Source organism: Furipterus horrens, unplaced genomic scaffold, assembly GCF_987537825.1.
Source record: "Furipterus horrens unplaced genomic scaffold, mFurHor1.1.pri manual_scaffold_7, whole genome shotgun sequence".
Taxonomy (NCBI): Eukaryota; Metazoa; Chordata; class Mammalia; order Chiroptera; family Furipteridae; genus Furipterus; species Furipterus horrens.
The window spans coordinates 25117068-25135570 of record NW_028327177.1 but is presented as its reverse complement, the minus strand read 5'-3'; the positions used below and the strand labels follow the sequence as shown (position 1 = coordinate 25135570).

The 18503-nt window shown below is 37.9% G+C and overlaps 1 protein-coding gene across 3 annotated transcripts in view; it reads right to left on the bottom strand.

Annotated features, from left to right (window-relative positions):
* Nucleotides 1-18209, bottom strand: part of AZIN1 (antizyme inhibitor 1) — a 30264-nt gene extending 12055 nt beyond the window's left edge. For 2 of the 3 annotated variants that reach the window (XM_090283480.1, XM_090283482.1), the window contains exons 1-3: nt 18042-18209; nt 13861-13998; nt 986-1183 (exon numbers count right to left, since the gene is read on the bottom strand). In XM_090283480.1, coding sequence (XP_090139606.1) covers nt 986-1087 — 102 coding nt within the window. In that variant the 5' untranslated portion in view covers nt 1088-1183; nt 13861-13998; nt 18042-18209. Of the gene's footprint in view, nt 1-985; nt 1184-6102; nt 6249-13860; nt 13999-18041 lie in introns of all 3 variants that reach the window. The other variant, XM_090283481.1, reaches the window with a different exon arrangement.
* Nucleotides 18210-18503: the final 294 nt, after the last annotated feature.

Here is an 18503-nt window from a genome sequence, read left to right as displayed (position 1 = left end):
TTAGTTGTAAACCACCATTCAGCCATTCAATTAAGTAAGATCGCTAGGAGACTAAAGGTGGGATAATTTAGACTATAGATCAAAATGGATGAAAGGAATATGTCAAAGGTCATATTTGACCCAAGAAGAATGTTGTGCAAGTTACATGACTAACAGAAAGGTCAGCACACTTCTAGGAAGAGGTTCCTAGTTACATGAGAAAATTAACTGAAGAGTGACTCGGCTGCAGAATAAACAGTATGACAAGTGTCACTTTTCCCCAAGAATTTTGATAGCAGGATAAGAGTGCTATGGGGAGGTGATCACATCTATAAAAGTCTAGAGGAAAACAGTTTTTTGGTTTTATTTTTCTCCATTTCCCTACTCCCAGGAGAATAGTTTTTTGGTATCCTATTAGTGAACACTAATAACATGAAAACAATTCAACTAATTTGGGGAATACGGGAAATTAGCCCCAATAAAGAAACAGATTCTGTAAGTAAGGTGATAAAAATGACTATCAATAAGCACAAAACAAAAATATATTATCTTAAGTAGTAGTGACTATGATTCTATAGAATGTGACACTTGGGGCAGTAGAGTGTATGTATTCAATATAAATGATCAAATTCTCAGTCAACATACACAAGCAAGACTATCTGAACTATAAGATCTAAAACATACAGTTGAGAAAAATGAGCAAGAAGCCATGAATTGGTAAGTAGGATACCTGACAATATATTAAGAAAATATAATACATAAAGAGTCAGGTGCTAAAAGGCACAGCAGAGAAAGGGCTGTCAGGGAGCATTTAAAAAAAAGTGGGCTGGAGAAGAAAACCTCATCACTACTCAAGGGGGATGGAGAGTGTTAAGACAACCTAGGAAAACCTGGGAAAGTTAACATTTGAACAAGTCACTTGTATTAAATTAAAAGTCTTGGAAATAAAGCATTGATTGATGTTTTAGAATTCAGAAATTTGAGAAATGTGAGACGGCACACTTACCAGGGTATGTTCATTAACATAGTTATCAATAACATTTCCAAGGTTTGTTCCTTCATCCAACAGGCCAACGAAGTAGTTTGCATCGTCAATAAATCCTTTCATCTCAGCCGTATTCCACAAAGCCGAAAGTCATAAACCAGGAAAAACAAGAGACGGGCCACCAAGCCTTATGTCTGGGTCCTTAGAATATGCAACAAACTGTCAAAATAGAAATTATTTCAAAGTCTGTGAATTATTTCACTATTTAACCTTAATGTATTAGTTGTTAACAAAAGCATGCCTAAGGAATCTGTGTGATAGCTCAACACTTTCAGAAACACTTGCTCATTATTATCCTTTAGTGCCCATTTAAAAGTGAATGTGTTCTTTATATTTTTTATAAAAGCTCAATGTGACACAAATTTTGAGAAAATAAACCACATGTGTGCACCATTTATTACAAGCCAATATGATCACCATGTTTACAGACCAGGTCTGTGTTAGTCACCATCTTGTTTTGTAGTTCTTCCATAACACATACTCATACTAAGTAAAGAAAACTAGTGAATTAGTGAATTAAGTATCTGCAGCCAAGAAATTAAAATACTAAGTTTCAATATATTGCCAGCCAGATATTATAGCACACTTGCAGGTTAACTCAGATAAATGTCTTCTAAATAAAATCTTAGAGTAGATGAAAGTTTACAGAAATCAGTGAGAGTGGAGGGTGACTTGAGAGGACAACCTATAGCTTTTTTATAGCCTGACTAGTTCAGGTTAGCAATGTATGTCTCTTACGAGGTGAGGTGATTTGGTGAAAACAGTAACTGAACTAGAAGTCAGAAGACCTGATCCTGGCCATGTTATTAATCGCTATGCAATCCTAGGTCAATTTCCCTAAACTTCAGTTAATACTTTCTCCAAAGGTAGTGGTTAAAAAAATCATATAGCACATAAATAGAAACACAAATTTAAATGTTGGCTCAGATTAGAGCTAAAATTAAGTTGATTGCAGAAACACAAAAATGCCATCATCATTCGAAACTAAGCATGAACTAAACTACCTGTACGTCCTAAACCATTACTAACAACTGATTTTTAAAAAGCTATCAGACTAAATCCAATCCCTCTCCAATCAAAGAACCCTTTCCCCTACCCCAGACCACCCATTCTCTGGGACTGCATATACTGACATAAAGATTTAACTTCCTTGCTGAATTCACTTGTTACTTTAGGCAAGAATTTTTATTTTTTGACATGACTCCAAAAACAAAAGTTCTCCAGACAGGATATTACTCATTACCTTGTACTGATTCCTGACTGTCACATTATCAGTAGACACAGACCAACTCTTGGCAACCTATTTAAAACTTGCACAGCCTTTCCCCCAACCCTGTTTTGCGCTCAATGGTAACTGAAGTGTCAGCTTTTTGGGCGCACTGAAACAAAACCATCAATAAGCTGTAATACTACTCTAATTTCATAAAATACAAACACCACACAGTTTTAAATTTTACAACAAGAGCAACTTCATCCCAAGAAGTCAATTACATTCAGTTTAGGTCATCAAATCTTTCTGAAATGGTAGAAACTGAAAGGTTGAGGATATTTTGTATTTTTATTTTACCAAAGGAGTTAATAGGGCATATTCATGTGAGACCTAATACTTACGCAGTAAGGTCAAATGTAGCATGAACTTTCTCTGAAGTTTGTTATACCAAGACTGGTGTATATCTGTGCCCAGAAAGTAGACATTTTAGGTTTGAGGATATGTTTATTTTAAGCAATGTAACTCCAACTAAAACATCAATTTTAGGGAGATATTCAACTATGCACTAAGAGAAACAAAATATAAAGGCTACTCGTTCAAAAAGATCAATGCAAAAAGTTTAAGTGTAAAGAACACGGTAGGAACTTCGTGTTAAAATTGTACCACAAATCTTTCTGGCAAAACAGCTTTCATTCATTCTATTAATGATGCAAAATAATTTAATCAAGATCTTTAGCCTAATGTCTCAGTTCATGTAGCTTCTAAGTATATTCTGTTATTTATGTAAAATTTACTTGGGAACCTTGGGTTATCAATTATACCACCATGGGAAACTGCTACTAAATTCAAGAAGTCTAGCTTTTAAAGTCAGGACAAGATGAACCTCAATTTCTTGTAGTGATAATGCTTACAGAAATGGTAATTTTCCTCTCACATCAGTATCTTCAGTACTTATCAGGTCCATCAGTTCCATTCGACCCAGTTTTACCTGCTGAATGCCCATATTCTTCAGAGCGTTTTCTACAGTACTATGGTCACAGGGATAAGGATTTCCCCAACTATTTTCAAACTACAAAATCTATATAGGTTCAGCTCTCACTGCCTGCTTAACTAGCTTAACTGTAACAACAAGCATTTTTTATAGTAGTGTGCCAAGGCACTGTTCTTAAGTAGAGCATCTATATAATATCAATTCTCTTAACCCTTAAAAACACCATGTTATTAACCCCATTTTACATCTGAAAACACTAAGGCACATAACTAATTTGGCTAGCTCCAGAGATGCTGATCAAATTATGTTTGTTTTTTAGAGAGGGGAAAGGAGGAAGAAGAGAGCAAGAGAAACATCAATCTGTTGCTGCTCAAAGGTCCCTCCCTAGCTGGGGAACTCCTCCCACAACCCAGGCATATGCCCTGACTGGGCCAGCCTTTCTGTTCACAGGAATGGTGCTCAACCAACGGAGCCACACCAGCGAGGGCTCAAATTACATTTAAAATAAAAGGAAAAATCTGTCTCCCCAGTACATAGAATCCTTTTCTTGGAAATCCAGCACCACTACCACTCTCTTTGATAGAGCTTTATCGTATCTCCATAATCAACCATTTCCCAGACTAAATTCCCATAGCTGTTAATAAACTTGTTTATTAGAATATGGTGTTAAAAAAATACTGTCATGCCAACTCATCCATAGCCGTTTAACCTTTCCTCAGAAAACTATTTTCTACATTTTAACCTTGCTGGTTGTTCCTTCTTTATTTTAGGACTAATTCTCATGTAAACCCCAACATTATTTTTCCTTTTTTCATCCACCCTATCAGCAGTGTACATGCAATAATGTACACCCAATTTTGACAAATGTGTACGCCTGTGTAATCACCACCACCATAAAGGTAAGTTCCCTCATGTCCTTTTTGCAGTAAATCCCCAATACCGCTGATCTACTATCTGTTTAATCTGACTTCTGTAGAAGTGAAATAATTTTAAACATTAACCAACGGCACCAAACTGAAACAGCTGACAAATAATGGTACTGCCAACATGAATAGAAATATTAGGAAGTATTCCCTACTCTAAAGGAAAGACACAATGCTCATGAAATGACTAATAGCATAATGAAATGAAACTCTCGATTCAGAAGTAACCATAGGGTTAGCTTACCAATCCCTAAGCTGACTCACAAAAGGACTCTGACAAAAACATAAGCCTCCTTTACTATATTGGCAGTGCTTGAAAAAGGATTAAGGGACCAAGTCACTTAAACAAATGTAGTACATGTAATAGTATTTGATTTCCTTAGTTAAACTGAGCACTACTATGAAGTTGTTGATTAAAACCAATATGTACTAATGAAGCCTATATGTAACAGATGGTAAACGTGCAGGTAGGTGGGCTCTATCCTGGTGTATCTTCTTAGATGCTCCCTAAAGGTTTTGATATTCCCATTAATTCCTAGCCCAGAGTATATGCTCAGAAACAAATGGGACAAACTCTTAAGCTTAGCAATAGTGGTGACAGCAATAAACTCCCCTGAAGTGTGTTGAAAAACACGGTCCATCTTTCACATCCTTAAAATGAGCCCAAAACCTCGATACACAAGTGGCCCACATGTAAATGTAAAGCTCAACTGTCAGTTACTATTAAACACTAAAAGCTATGCCCAGGAAAAACTAATTCCTCAGAAGAACCTGCAAAACATGAAAACCTTCAGAAAAGAGGGTTGCAATACATTTTTGAGACAACAACCCTTTTTGTTCAAGTGAAGCGTCACTTGGAAGCCTAATATTTCCAAAACCGAAAAGGCTTAAGTAAAGTAGCTGGGTAGAGGTGGGCTGACCTTGAGTCTTTCCTACCCCCAATCTCACTGAAGGAGTCCTAAAAAGCAGTTCTTGATCATACACCCAGGAGTCTTTGCCTGCAACTTTCTTAACTGTTAGCAAAAATACTATAAACTTCCACTGTCACATAAAGTAAGGTTTATATTCTTCATTTCTGTGTTACTTTAAAGCACTGAAAAAATATTTTGCTAAAATGTTTTCAAGGGGCATTTAAAATTACTTGGTGATGACATGTTAAACCAGAAATCTGTGACATAAGCATGTTCTGGGGAGCCAAAATGAAAATAAGTGCATGTGCTGGGGGATAAAAGCAGAGTTTATACCATATGCAAGATCTGCCAAGTTAATCCACTTCAATTTTAAACACCGTAGGGAATTTCTGCCAAATTCTCCAGTGCTCAAATCCTGCGTAAAATTCCTAACAGATACTGTACCACATTTATGGCTTATAAGTAAGAAATGAGAATGAGTTACTGGCTCGGATACATTATAGACCACTACATACTCTAGTCTGGTGCTGCTGGATATGGAATTATTTACATTAAACCTAAGAAAATCTACCCTATGTAAATCTTATATTCTCTCCAAAATGCTTTAGAACTTAAGAACAGATTCATTTTTAATAAAAGTTCTTAAGTTTATTTTTATCAACAGCTACTAGGAAGTGTTCTCTCACAAGTCTTTCAGCTATTTTCACAACCAAACACCTTATCAATACAATATATGGTAAAATAAATAAATAAAAAAGGCCCATCTTATTTTACACCAATACAACTGCTATAATCACAATACTTCTTTTATAATAGGTAACTTCCTCTTGGAAGAAAAAATGTTTACCATTCCTTATATACACCTTCACATTGGTGTTTTTCGGTAATACATTTTTTATGAAGAGCTGCCAAGAAAATGCTCCAAAGAACTGCACACTGCTCTCCCCGGAGCCTTTCATGAGGCAGTTGAGTCCTCATGTTCATCGAGAAGGTAGCTCCAAGAGTAATGGCTGCAGCAGCTGCGCACTTGCCTTGTTACACACCTGCTACAAAGGCGTCTACAGTTGCTTGTACTTCAGAAGAAACTGATACATCTCTCAAATAATCACAAGATAATTCTGGCAGCCACAGCCCACTTGACACCAAGTTGGATGAATATGAGTCTTGGATTTCTGAAGTGAAGACCTCCCTGGAAGTAGAACAGGGAGAGCTGAAAGGTTGAAGAGAGCACTGCTTTTCAGAGATAGCTACACAGGAAACCCGATCTTAGTATGTCAACCACTTTTCTAAAAAGGACCTTAGTCATTAACAAATGAGAATTTGAGATATTTGGAATTTTACACTACTACTATTACTCTGAAGAAGCCTAAGGACACTTCTACCTTTATTTTGTATTACATCGGCATTTGATAATTTAGTACTCGGCTCAAAGCTTTAAAAATAGACATGATGTTGTCAAAATCAGCTCTGCATTCTACCTCTGAAAGAAAAATGTTACTTACCACACAGAATACCTTTGGAAATAATTGGGAGAAAGAATATTAGAAGAGACTTCTAAAGGATGACTTTAGCACTACGGATTTGAGGTTTGTTTGTAAGCAGGTAAACCTGCTTTTAAAAAAAGTAGTTTCGGGAAGCTACATACTGGGGCAAGACATTCTAATATGTTATGATAATCGTAAGAGCACAGGAACTTTTGCCATACTGGACCCAAAAGAAATGATGGATAATAACAATAGCTTACACTGAATACTCAGATAATCAGGACAGGGTTTGCTTCAATTAACAGTAAGAGGAAAGCCAGTAATGGCAATGAACACCCTTAAAAGTTATTTTTAGGCGATGAGATTGACAAAAACAGAAATCCTAGAGGAAGAACATTAAAAGTGGCTGCTGAAGAATTATTTTAAAAGACAGACAAAACAAGACAGACTAGAATATATTTAAAGGGAAAGTAAAAATCCTAAAGGAAATGAACCCAAAAGGCTAACTTTGAAGTACCTGTATAAAGCGGCCAAATGAAATGCTTCACAGTAAATTCTAAAATACATCTTAATCACCCAGAACACAACAAGGACACCAGCCTGTTAAACCAAGCACGCCGTTGACCGGAGACAGCCAACTGACCTGGAGTCTGCACGATCCTTCCCCATGTGGGAAGGCCACCCTCCCCTCCACACCCCCACTCTTATTAGGGTTTTCTGGACCCAAGGGTAGGTAGGACGACGACCATGTCCAGCTTGAAGCAGCTAGAGGAGCTTGAGACCTTCGCCCATTGTCCTTTACAAGATTACAAAGGGTCCTAATATTTGAGAGGGGGGGGATAGTTAATTTTTACGAACCAGGGGTATGGACTTGGGGGGGATTGCTGGGGGAGGGGGGTGCTGGGTGGAGGGGAACAAGGGGGAGAAAATTGGAACTGTTGTAACAATATAATCAATAAAAAACATTTAAAAAAAATAAAATAAAATACATCTTAATCAGAAAAATGAAACATGGGATTTTCATAACAATATTGCTCCTGCATGTGGAATTGACAAGATTAGGCCTCCTTAAATGCATCTTGACTGATGTGAAAACTAAATTTGTCTCTTGGTAATTAAGATGTGGTAACATTAAAGATAACTATTGTAATATAACACAAACAGGAAATACACAACCATATTAATTTCAAGCTTTCTAGCTTTCCTGGTGCAGCACAGGAAATAACTCCGTAAACAAATGCACTTAGTTACTATTTTGATCACCTTAGAGCAGGTCTGTCCCCCTCTCCAAGAGGAAAACTTAAAATGTGTGCAGGACAAGCACTGCAGCAAACACGAAGAAATAGACTAAACACCTTAAAGCCGCCCCCCCCCCCCCCCCCCCGGTGGCAGTGATTGCATCTTCCATAGAATAAACTTCAGGTTTTTCTAATCATCATTCCCTCGCTATTTAGTAGTTTTATTTTTCTGTATGTCCCAAAACATTGGCTTTACTGGTTTTGAACTGTAACTGAAATCACTATTATTTCTCTACCATGACTAACCTCTGCTCAGCTTATTAGTTTTAATTCATCCATGTGGATTGACGTGACTATGGAGTCCATACATTTTCACTGTTGTATAGCCTTCTGTAGTATAAATATACCATTTATTTATCTGAACTGGACCTATAGCTTACTTCCCATTTTTGATATATTACATATAAATAGTCATCATTTATTATGGGCAGTGTGAGTCAGATAGCTAACTCACAAGTTAAGAACCAAGCAGTGTGCTATTTTACATTCTGGTACGAGAGTCTATCTTGCTGAGTGGCAGTTTAAATAGCATCGGTCTAGGCACCAGAGTTAAGGCCAGATACCTAGAGGAGAATTGCTACGTGGTTAATGAAAAATGGTTTTCAAATCTTTTGCTTATTTATCACCACCCCCCCTTTTTTGGCTTTTTCCTATTTACCTATAAAAGTTCTTCATGAACTCAGGATAGCAAGTATCTCTTATTTTGAGGATTGCTTATTTATTTGGAGAGTTTTGTTATAGTGCTCATGTTGAACATATCTCATCCTACTTCTGGTCATACCAAACATGTCTATCATGTTGAACCTAGATGATAAACTAAGAAGACATTATACTTTAGCTCTTTGTAAACTGGGCACCAGGGGACCCTTGCACTAAAAAGCAAGAAATAGATAAAAACAATCTAGTCATATAGTCAACATAAACCTAGTATTAATTTCAGCCTGCACGAGCACATAAAGTTACAGTAGGGAGTTGTGCTCTAAGAACATGCAGGAAACTAAACAATCGACTAGAATATAAAACGAAAAACCCCTTACAGTTTTTTTAAAGGTACAGTTGCTTTCCTAGACAAATCTAAGCAGAAAGAACAGAGTATGTAATTCTTAATAGACATTTTAAGATTATTACGGCTAATACTACTCATATTCAAAATAACAATTATTTTAGAGTAATGCTGTCCAACAGAACTTTCTGCGAGTGACTTCTTTTTCACTATCCAAAACAACAGCCATTATTAGCCACACATAGTTCCCAAACACACGTAACGTGGCTCATGCAAATGAGGGACAGAATTTGAAAATTTAGTTTTAATTTTAAAAATTTTAATAGCCACCTGTCTAGTTGCTACTTCACTGAACAGAGCAGTTATAGAAGATGCTCTTTTTCATAAGAAACTTTTAAACTAAGGACCAAGCCCACACACATTACAGATTATCTGCCCCCAATAACTTTGCTCAAGGTAACAAAGGCCAACTCCTAAGTTTACAAAGCCAGATAGTAAGAGAACAAAAGATAACAGAACTCCATAGCAAGTAAGTCCTGAAGAGAGATTTGAAACGTGTGCTTACATAAAATAAAGAAAAGGCAAAGAGTTTACAGCAGAATATTCTAAAGAAGTTTGTTATCTTGGCTCCTGTTGCAAATCGATGAGTTACAGACCTCATGATGGCAGCATATGGTCCAGGCAGGCTGAACTTCATCAGCCTAACGCTTGCAACTCTATGCTGTACAAATATTTTCTATGTATGCTGTAATGTTCTTCACAATATTTACTGGATTAAAGAAAAAGATGGCTAACACTGGGTTAGAAGGAAAAACGCCAAACCTTTGCTACAGTTACCTTGTGACAAATTGCTTAAGTGTGCATGAATGACCCTGAAACGGAGTTTAAGGACAAATATCTGTCTTTCCTAAGACTTACCAGTATGTGAGAACACTTCAGTCAAAATCACCACCTTAGGCTTGTCTTAACAATGGATAACCTAGAATGGCAGCCTACCATTTATCTAGATTTTATAGTTTACAAGGTAGTTATAAAATACTTCATTTACTCCTAATTGAAATTAAGTACTTAAAAAAAAATTTTTTTTTTTGGATGGGGAAGGAAACTTCAAACTCAAAGACTCTGAAATAAGACCAGGCTAAGAGGGTGTAATGAACACACATATTGATAAATCACTGTGAAGTCTCTAGGCTCAACTGTCTCCTATAATAAACACAAGAATCATTTCATCCCCTTAAAAAACTGGTCTATACTACTTTCCAATCTTTCTGGCCCTCCCAGAAAATATTCTAAATTGGCCCAAAGAAAGAATACTACGTCTTTCAAACCCTGTTTTATCCATTAACATGCTATTATCCATGCTGTGCTTGTACAGAATACATTTTGGCTACTTTTACATAAGCAATGAAGCACCACCAAATACTACTTACTCTCTATGCATGCCAAGGGGATACACATATTTAAAAAAAAAAAAAAAAAAATCCCCCATTTTAATGGTAGTTTTTGTTCAGCTTTTTGGACAAAGAACACCACAACTATTAATGAATGTGCTGTTTAATTTGCTTGCAGAATAAAATCTTTAAATTACCAAAACTAGAATTTCTTCATAATGAGTCAAAATTTTGCCTTTTCTACTGACAATTAACAGTGAAACACAAGGAAATAGTACTAGTAAACTTGAAAGGAACATTTTATTCCCTTAATTAAAATAATGTCAATTTAGGTTGGGCAGGTCCTATTAAGGCATTAAGTAAATGACAGAATATGAATATTTAAAGTGCTGATTTCATATGAGATTTCTACAGGAACATACACATAGTCAACTAGTAACAACTGGATAAAAAATTTTAAACAAATTTTAAAGAGTCCATCTGAATAGATCAATTAGAAGTTGGTTAGGAGGAAATTTAGTTTAGTCTTTAAAATTTTTCCATAAGGCTAATTTATTAATTATAATCAAACTTATAAAACAACTTGAAAATCTAGCCCACATAAAAACCACACCGGCATAAACCTCTAAGGAATTTTTAAAAGGCATATAAAAACTTCCCCACAATTAGAAATCCTTCCCTAAGCTGAGATATTACTGGTGTTAAAATATTTGTCAAGATATTTTTATAGTGTTCACATTTTATATCATACATATATTCTAAAGAAAAGTCTTGAAAGAAAACTTTATTATGTAAGCAACTTCCAACATTTCCAGATACTTAATGAAATGAACTATCTCAAAATTCAGATGGTTATTTGATTTAAAAACCTAACACTGAAGTCAAGTCCTAGATCTTAGACCACCTAAACAGAAACCTTATTGGGAGTACTGGAGTACCACATGGCTCAAACAGAGGTCACATAGTTTAGTTATACATTTTGCAATGCTATGTGCCAAGTATTTTCCATAAAGGGCAGTGTGTTAAGTGCCTTTAATAACTTCTAGTTTTCCAAACAGTATTGTTGCTCCATAAAAAATTAATCTCAGGATTTCAATGTCCAGTTATAACAACTGCTATAGATATCTAAGGACAATGCTGTAATGTAAAATTTTCTTTTGCCATTTTTACTAGTTCTAGTTAAGAAATCTTCGGAGCCAGATATCTTTCTGAATTTAAAATTTCTCAGATTTTAGAATGGTAGTATAGTACATGTACTTCACATATCACGTAACACTCTCCAGGCTATTATTCAATACCCTATAATCAGTTATTTCTGTAGCAAAATTCAAAAACAGCATCACATGGCTTAAGATAAAAATGATCACAAATCAGCTCAGATTCAGGTCAAGTTTTTGTTCCCAAATCAGTTTAGGTTATATCAAGTTTTATTTAACATAACATACATTGTACCTGGGTATAACAGTCAGTCACTCTGGCTGACAGAAACTGCAGAATAATAAGAATCTTTATTATATTCTATCTGTGCCTATCCGTCCATACCTCCCACCCCAAAGAGGGGGAAACCATGGACTTTCCAAGACTACATTATTAATTACTCTCAATAAAGAATACTTTCCCCTGATTTGGCAGAATCATTTATTTTATCAACTCATTGACGTTAAATATAATCACTGCTAAGTTTCCATTATAGCAAGAGACTAGAACTAAAAGCACCCTACTCTTTAATATGGTCTTCCTTAAAATACGACACTTACTCTTAAATTTCTACCTATTTGTGACTACAATTTCAACTAGATCCAACCCCAGAAGAGTTTTAAATATCCAAGCCAACTTGGGATAAGATATCAAATATTTGGAAATAAAACAGATGATTAACAAAAATTAAGAAAACAGACTTGATAGTGAGATGGTGGCAACAATGATCTCTTTAATATGCATCCATGCAGCTCGGTTAAAATGCAGACTCTGATAATGGTTTGGATGAGGCCAAGATCCTGCATTTCTATTACAGGTAATACTAATGCTGCTGTTGCAAAGACCACACTATGTTAGCAAGGCAGTGGTTAATGCACTCAAACAGAAATCAGTTTATGATTTCACGACTAAAGGAACTTCATATAAAAATCAAAATAAGCAATTTGCTCAAATTCACACAGCTAGGAGAAAACTGGGAAGCCAGTATGGGAGACCCTCCAGTAGGGGTTCTAAGTCTCTCTTTAACCTTTAAAAAACCCTACCCTTAAATTGTAATTTAGGGTTAATATCAAATGTGTTGAAAAGGTTTGCTTTAACATACTCTACCTAATTTGATAGAGCAAATACTTTTGATAGGCTCTGTTTAATGAGACAGACTGAAGAATCACTAAATTGATACCTTAACCTTTCCTAAAAATTTCAAGTGTTCTTCTTTCCAAGTCTCTGGCCAACTTAAAAACATCTAAACCTCAACACCAAAACTCAAATCTCAAATAGCAAGAAATTTATAAATAATAAATTTTAGAAATGAACTACATATCTAGCAGCACAAATTCAAACAAGTTTATCTAAAATTACATTTTCCACAGAGATATAACTCGCAAGTCAAATCCATATAGAAATAAAGTATGGTCAAAATAAAACTGAAAAATCTGTTCAGAAAGCACACATACATGATTTCTCAGTAGGTTCTCTAAAAACAATCAGTCCTTCCCCGTCAGCTGAGTATTAGTATCACGTTATTTTATGAAAAAGAATATAAACTCTAGAAATCACTTTGTGTCTAGTAAGATGATCATAACTAGAAAAACAAGAACTAACATTCATTCACGCCTTTATCTCATACTCTGGGATATAAGTGCAGTGACTGGAAAGGAGAACATTATCTTTTGCTCTATCTGAACGGTGTGATAAAACTACTGTCCATATCTTAAATTAAAAAAAACCTCTCCAATTTATATTAAAACCCAGACTAATAAGATTTCCTAAAACTTACCTACAATAATATATACTTATTGTATTCCCTCACTTATTGCGGGTATTACGTTCTAGACCACCCCCCCGCAATAGGTGAAAATCCGCGAAGTAGGAACCTTACATTTATTTTAGTATTTATATATATTTTAAGGCTTTATAAACCCTTCCCACACACTTATAAACTGTTCCCAATCCCTTTTTAATCTTCCCCACTCCCTTATTAACCGTTTCCACACTTTTATAAACATTACTTATGTTCTTAAAACATATTCTACTCTTAAACCTACGTAACCTTTAACAACATACATATACAGTACCACAAAATCCCACGATATAGTGAAAAATCTGCAATAAATAATTAAATATAATATTTTTAAAAATCCCATGATACAGTGAGGCCACAATAAGTGAACCGCAATATAGAGAGGGACTACTGTACTGTCACATATTCAAAGTAAGTATTAAGTGATGGAGTCATTGTAAACAACACACAACTGAATCAGTATACCTCTAATGTCAAGCTTCTATTTTAGAACTTTTTAAAAAGTCTTAAGGAGTCACTGCATTTTAAGAGGTGTGTACAATTCCAAGTTTTGAAAAAAACTGAGCAACAAGAACGCTCCTTTACTTCAATTTTATAAGGCCCCTGCACAAATGTAAAGATACTTACATGGACAAGTTAGGAGATGGAACCCCCCTATCATCAGCTAGGTTCCCAAGGTGGCTCAGCGTTGAAGTCGAACTGCTCTCTATACAGCACTTCTCCTAGGCCCTCTGGGTAGTTGTATACTTGGTCAGAAAGTTCGCCCTAAAGGAGGAAATAAAAGTAGTAGTATATAATCCTATGTTTAAAAAATGTTAGGTTGTGCTTCATGCAGGTTAAATTGATTTAAAAATTAACTATAAATTTCAGTTTTAAAAGAATGTTTCATTCATGTCACATTACACAAAATGTTTTCAAGGGTTTATCATAGTAAGGAGTACTTTTTTTTTTAACACGTAGTAAACATTTCCAAGTTGCTATAGTACAAAAGTCACACAACTTACTAGTTTCCAGCCTTTATTTGTCTCCCAAAACTGAAATTTCTAAGTGGTCTAAAATTAAAAAATTTTCAGTACCTTCGTCAATCTGATGTGTATATAAGACTTAGTATGTATAATATTCTAACATAGTCTGTAATCTGGAACTACCAGAACACTTTTTTTACTCTCCAAATTCCAAGTTCTCCTTTGCTTAAAGTACAAAATTCTACAAATACTAAAAAAGATGAAAAGATCTTATGACTTAATTAATAATTATGTATATATGTGAAACAACTTTTGAGAACTGCATTATATATTGAGCAAGTGACCTCTAAAGGTTTACCTCCTCATACCTAACCTGTCTAGACTTAAGTCACTCTACTTAACTAGGAACAGCATATGAATGTGAATGTGCTTGGCACACTACAACATGCTAAGTAAGTTTTAGGGATGCTTATAACTTATTATGGTTTGATAAGATGGATGTATATCATCTCTAAGGTAAACTGCTATACCTATACATACTTCTATTTGTAATTCAGTGGTGTTACTTTAAATATAACCTGACAGCATTTGCTAGAAAAAGGATAAGAAACCAGAAAAATAATGAAACTACAAGTTTTAAGGGCAAGAATCAAGAGATTTCAGAAGCACGCTAGGCATATCTAATGCGTATCTCATTTCAACCAGGATGGCCACCTTTGTAGGAGGTAAAATGTTCTTTCAATCTACTAGGGTCTGTTCACACTCTCAATGGCATTAATGGACGATGAGGCAAGATCCCAGCATGTAACAGTGATTATAACCTTACATTAAGACTCCAAAGAACTCACTCCAAAGGTTCTAATTCTTCCCCCACCAAGACAATTTTTAAAATAAATCAAGACTCATGCTGGAGACATCTTTTCCCTGCTATAGTGCCAGACAGCTTGCTGCTTACTGCAATCCAAGAGCAGTGATGTGAAATGTTAAGACATTAAACTTCAAACATTAAAGCATGTTCTTCAGCATGATCTCTAAAACATTTCCATGTAACTAAAAGTTGTAAGTAGGAAATGAAGGCCCTAAAATTTGAAAGGCACGTGTTAACAGAAATAATAAATGGAGTATATAGGGTAAGAGGTCCTCTAAGTACAGGATAAATAGAATGTGGAGAAAAGGAGTTATAGAAGATAAATTATCCTCATTTAGAATGGTGTGTATAAATCAGCTGGATCATGTACGACATTGCATTCAAGTCCCTTAACAATTATTTGAAGACTCTTGTCACCTTGGTGAATAGCACAGGGAAAACTAGACTTGATAGTTGGTGGTAGGCCAGTAAGATACAAAACAAACAAACAAAAAATCCTTCTCCCATCACACACAGACACTACCCAAAAACCTAGTATCCCCAAATTACCAGTATTTCTCTGACTCACACTGCCTTTACCAATGATCTTTAAAGTTGCTTTGTGGTATTTTCTCCAAAACCTCCAAACCCCAGTCTAATCATTAAGAAAAATAACAGATAAACCCAAATTGAGGGATACTCTACTGGGTATCTGGCCAATACTTCTCTAGAATTTCAAGGACAAAACAAGTTAAGAATAAGAAATTGTCAGAGATCAGAGACATCTGGGGAAGACATGACAACTAAATGCAATATGGTACCCTGGATTGGATCCTGAACAGAAAGAGGACATTAAAGACTAGGGAAATCCAAAGAAAGTCTGGAGTATAGTTAACAGTAATGTATCCAAGTCAGTTTCTTAGTTTTGACAAATGTAGCACAGTAACTAAGATATTAATTAGGTAAACTGGGTGAGAAACATACAGTACCACCTCCTATACTGTCTTTGCACTGTCTGTAAATCTAAAATTATTCCAAAATAAGTTTTTTTTTAATCAAGGGAAATATTCATATAATGGACCACTACAGAGCAATTAAAACCTGCTGATAAATGCACCATGAATGAATATCAAAAATATGCTGAGTTAAAGAAGCCTTTTAAACAAGACAATACATATGGTATAATTCCATTTATATACAAGTTCTAGAATCAACAAAACAATCTGTTAAAAAAAATCAGAACCATGGTTGCCTCTGTGGTGAGAAGGGGATGGAGTTTGAAGGGACAAAAGAGCTTCCTGGGGTGATCACAATGTTCCACATCTTGATAGGTTTGACACAGCTGTATTTTGTCAAAACTCATCAAATGGGATCATTACTTAAGATCTGTGCGTTTAACTGTTATGTGAATTTTACCCAAAGTTTTTAAAAAGGATATTAAACAATATTAACCCACTTAGGTGCATACTGAAGTTGCAGAGAAGTGTTCAGGAACTCTAACTCACTTTGAAACACATGGGAAAATATATGATGGACTGACGAAGAGATAGCGGAATGGCAAACAACGCAAAAATGTTAATCTAGGTGAGGATACAATTCCTTCCCTTTCTATGTTTGAAAATTTGTAAGTTAAACCTGAGTAGCAAGAGGGGAGGTAATTACTCGATGACTGCACTTGCCATACCGCCCGTCGTCATTAGAAGCCCATCTATCACACGGGGCTTGTGTGTCTTCATGACGAGCATTTGTAAAAGAAATGCAAGGATTATTCGGGCCTTGTCCGAAAATCATTAGCCTCATTAGCTCTGTTTCTGCCAGGCTGGTCTGCACCAACCTTTCCTGACCCCAGAACAACTCTCTCTCCCTTAAGTATCCTCAGCTTCCCACCCAAGCTGAGAGCTCAACGGTAGAAATCTGGCCAGGACAGAAAAATAACTTATCCAAGATGTCACCCCCAAATCCAGTTAAGCCCGCTGAAACATCATGGGGCTGTATATTGTGCCTTTTCTGGTTCCCAAACCTGCAGCTTAGCCTAAGAAAACTGTGCTCAGGGTATATTTTGGGTAAGGGTTTGTTAAAACACGTCTCCATCATTGACTGCTGGCAGCCCTAACTAACTAGCACTCGATAAACCACCCAAGCATACCGTTCTACCTCCCTGCCCAGGAATCGGCGCGGACGGCAACAGGAAGCCATGGTGACTAATCCTCAGGCTCCCGGAGGCGACTGGAGTGAGTGAAGGCGACTTGGCCCAATCCTGAGCGCCGCAGAGGGCGGAGCAGCAGCCCCAAGGTTTCCAGAAGGGGCCAAAGGCCTCTCACTCGCTACCTGACACCGGGGCTTCCCCGCCGGCGGGCCCCGCGTGGCGTCAACTTTCCTCCACCAGAGGGAGGGCACCCCCTCACTCCCAGCGCGCCTGACTTCCTCCGGCAGCTGTCACAGAAGGCCGGCGCCGGGCCCGCCCCGCTCCATTCATAACCCAAGGCCCCAGCCGTTGCAGCCCATCGTGCCGCCCTCCGGGAGCCCGAAGGCGAAGGCGCGGCGCCGCTCAGGGCCAGGGCCAGGGCCAGGGCTGCGGGACCAAGGCCCCTCAGGGCTGCGGCTCGGCCCCCTCCCCGGAAACAGCAATGCACCACGGGAGAGAGGCGGGGGCCTCCAGCGGCCCAAGGCGACGCCGACCCCAGGCGGGCAGCGAGATCCCCCGCGCGCACTCGCACACGCCCCCTCGCCCCAACCCCGGTGGCTTGAGCTCCGCAGATCACAGGCAATCGCCTGAGGGCCCATAGGCGCACCCGCCGCTGCCACTGCCGCGGAGGCACCGACAGCCGCCACACACACCAACGTCCGCCATATTCGAGGCGGCCGACCGCGGGGCGCCGCGGGGACGCCGGCCGGGTGCCGGCGCCCTGCCGGAGGCGGTCAGCCACCCCCACCCCCCAAAGCTGACTCCACGCCCCGGCCCCGGCCCCGCCCGCACCCCTCAGATCGGTACTCACGTGAGATAACGGCCCAAAGAGTCGGGTAAAGCGTCTTCTCTTTTTCGGCGGAATTTTTAAAGAGGGATGTGGTTACCTTGAGCAGAAATACCCAAGGCGGCCTGGGCCATAAGCTGCGAGAACGACGTGGGGGGAAAAGCGCGGCACCGACACCAGCTGTGCAGCAGTGGCGGCCAAAGGAGAGAAATAGAACAGCGCGGATACAAGGAAGGCGAAGGCTGGGTGGGAAGAGGATTCGGTCTCGACACCACAGAGCAGGAGAGCGAGAAAGGATGAGAAGATGCAGAGAAGGCGATAAATAAGAGAACCCGGCTTTAGAACGAAGAACCAGAGTGTGAGAGGGCGGTGTGGGCGACGCCAATATTTATAGTAAAGGGCGTGGCCTGTGACGTCAGCACCGCCGAGCAGCCGCGCGAGCTGGGCGGAGTCTGGCTAGGGCAAGGGAAAAAGGCAAGTGGCGGA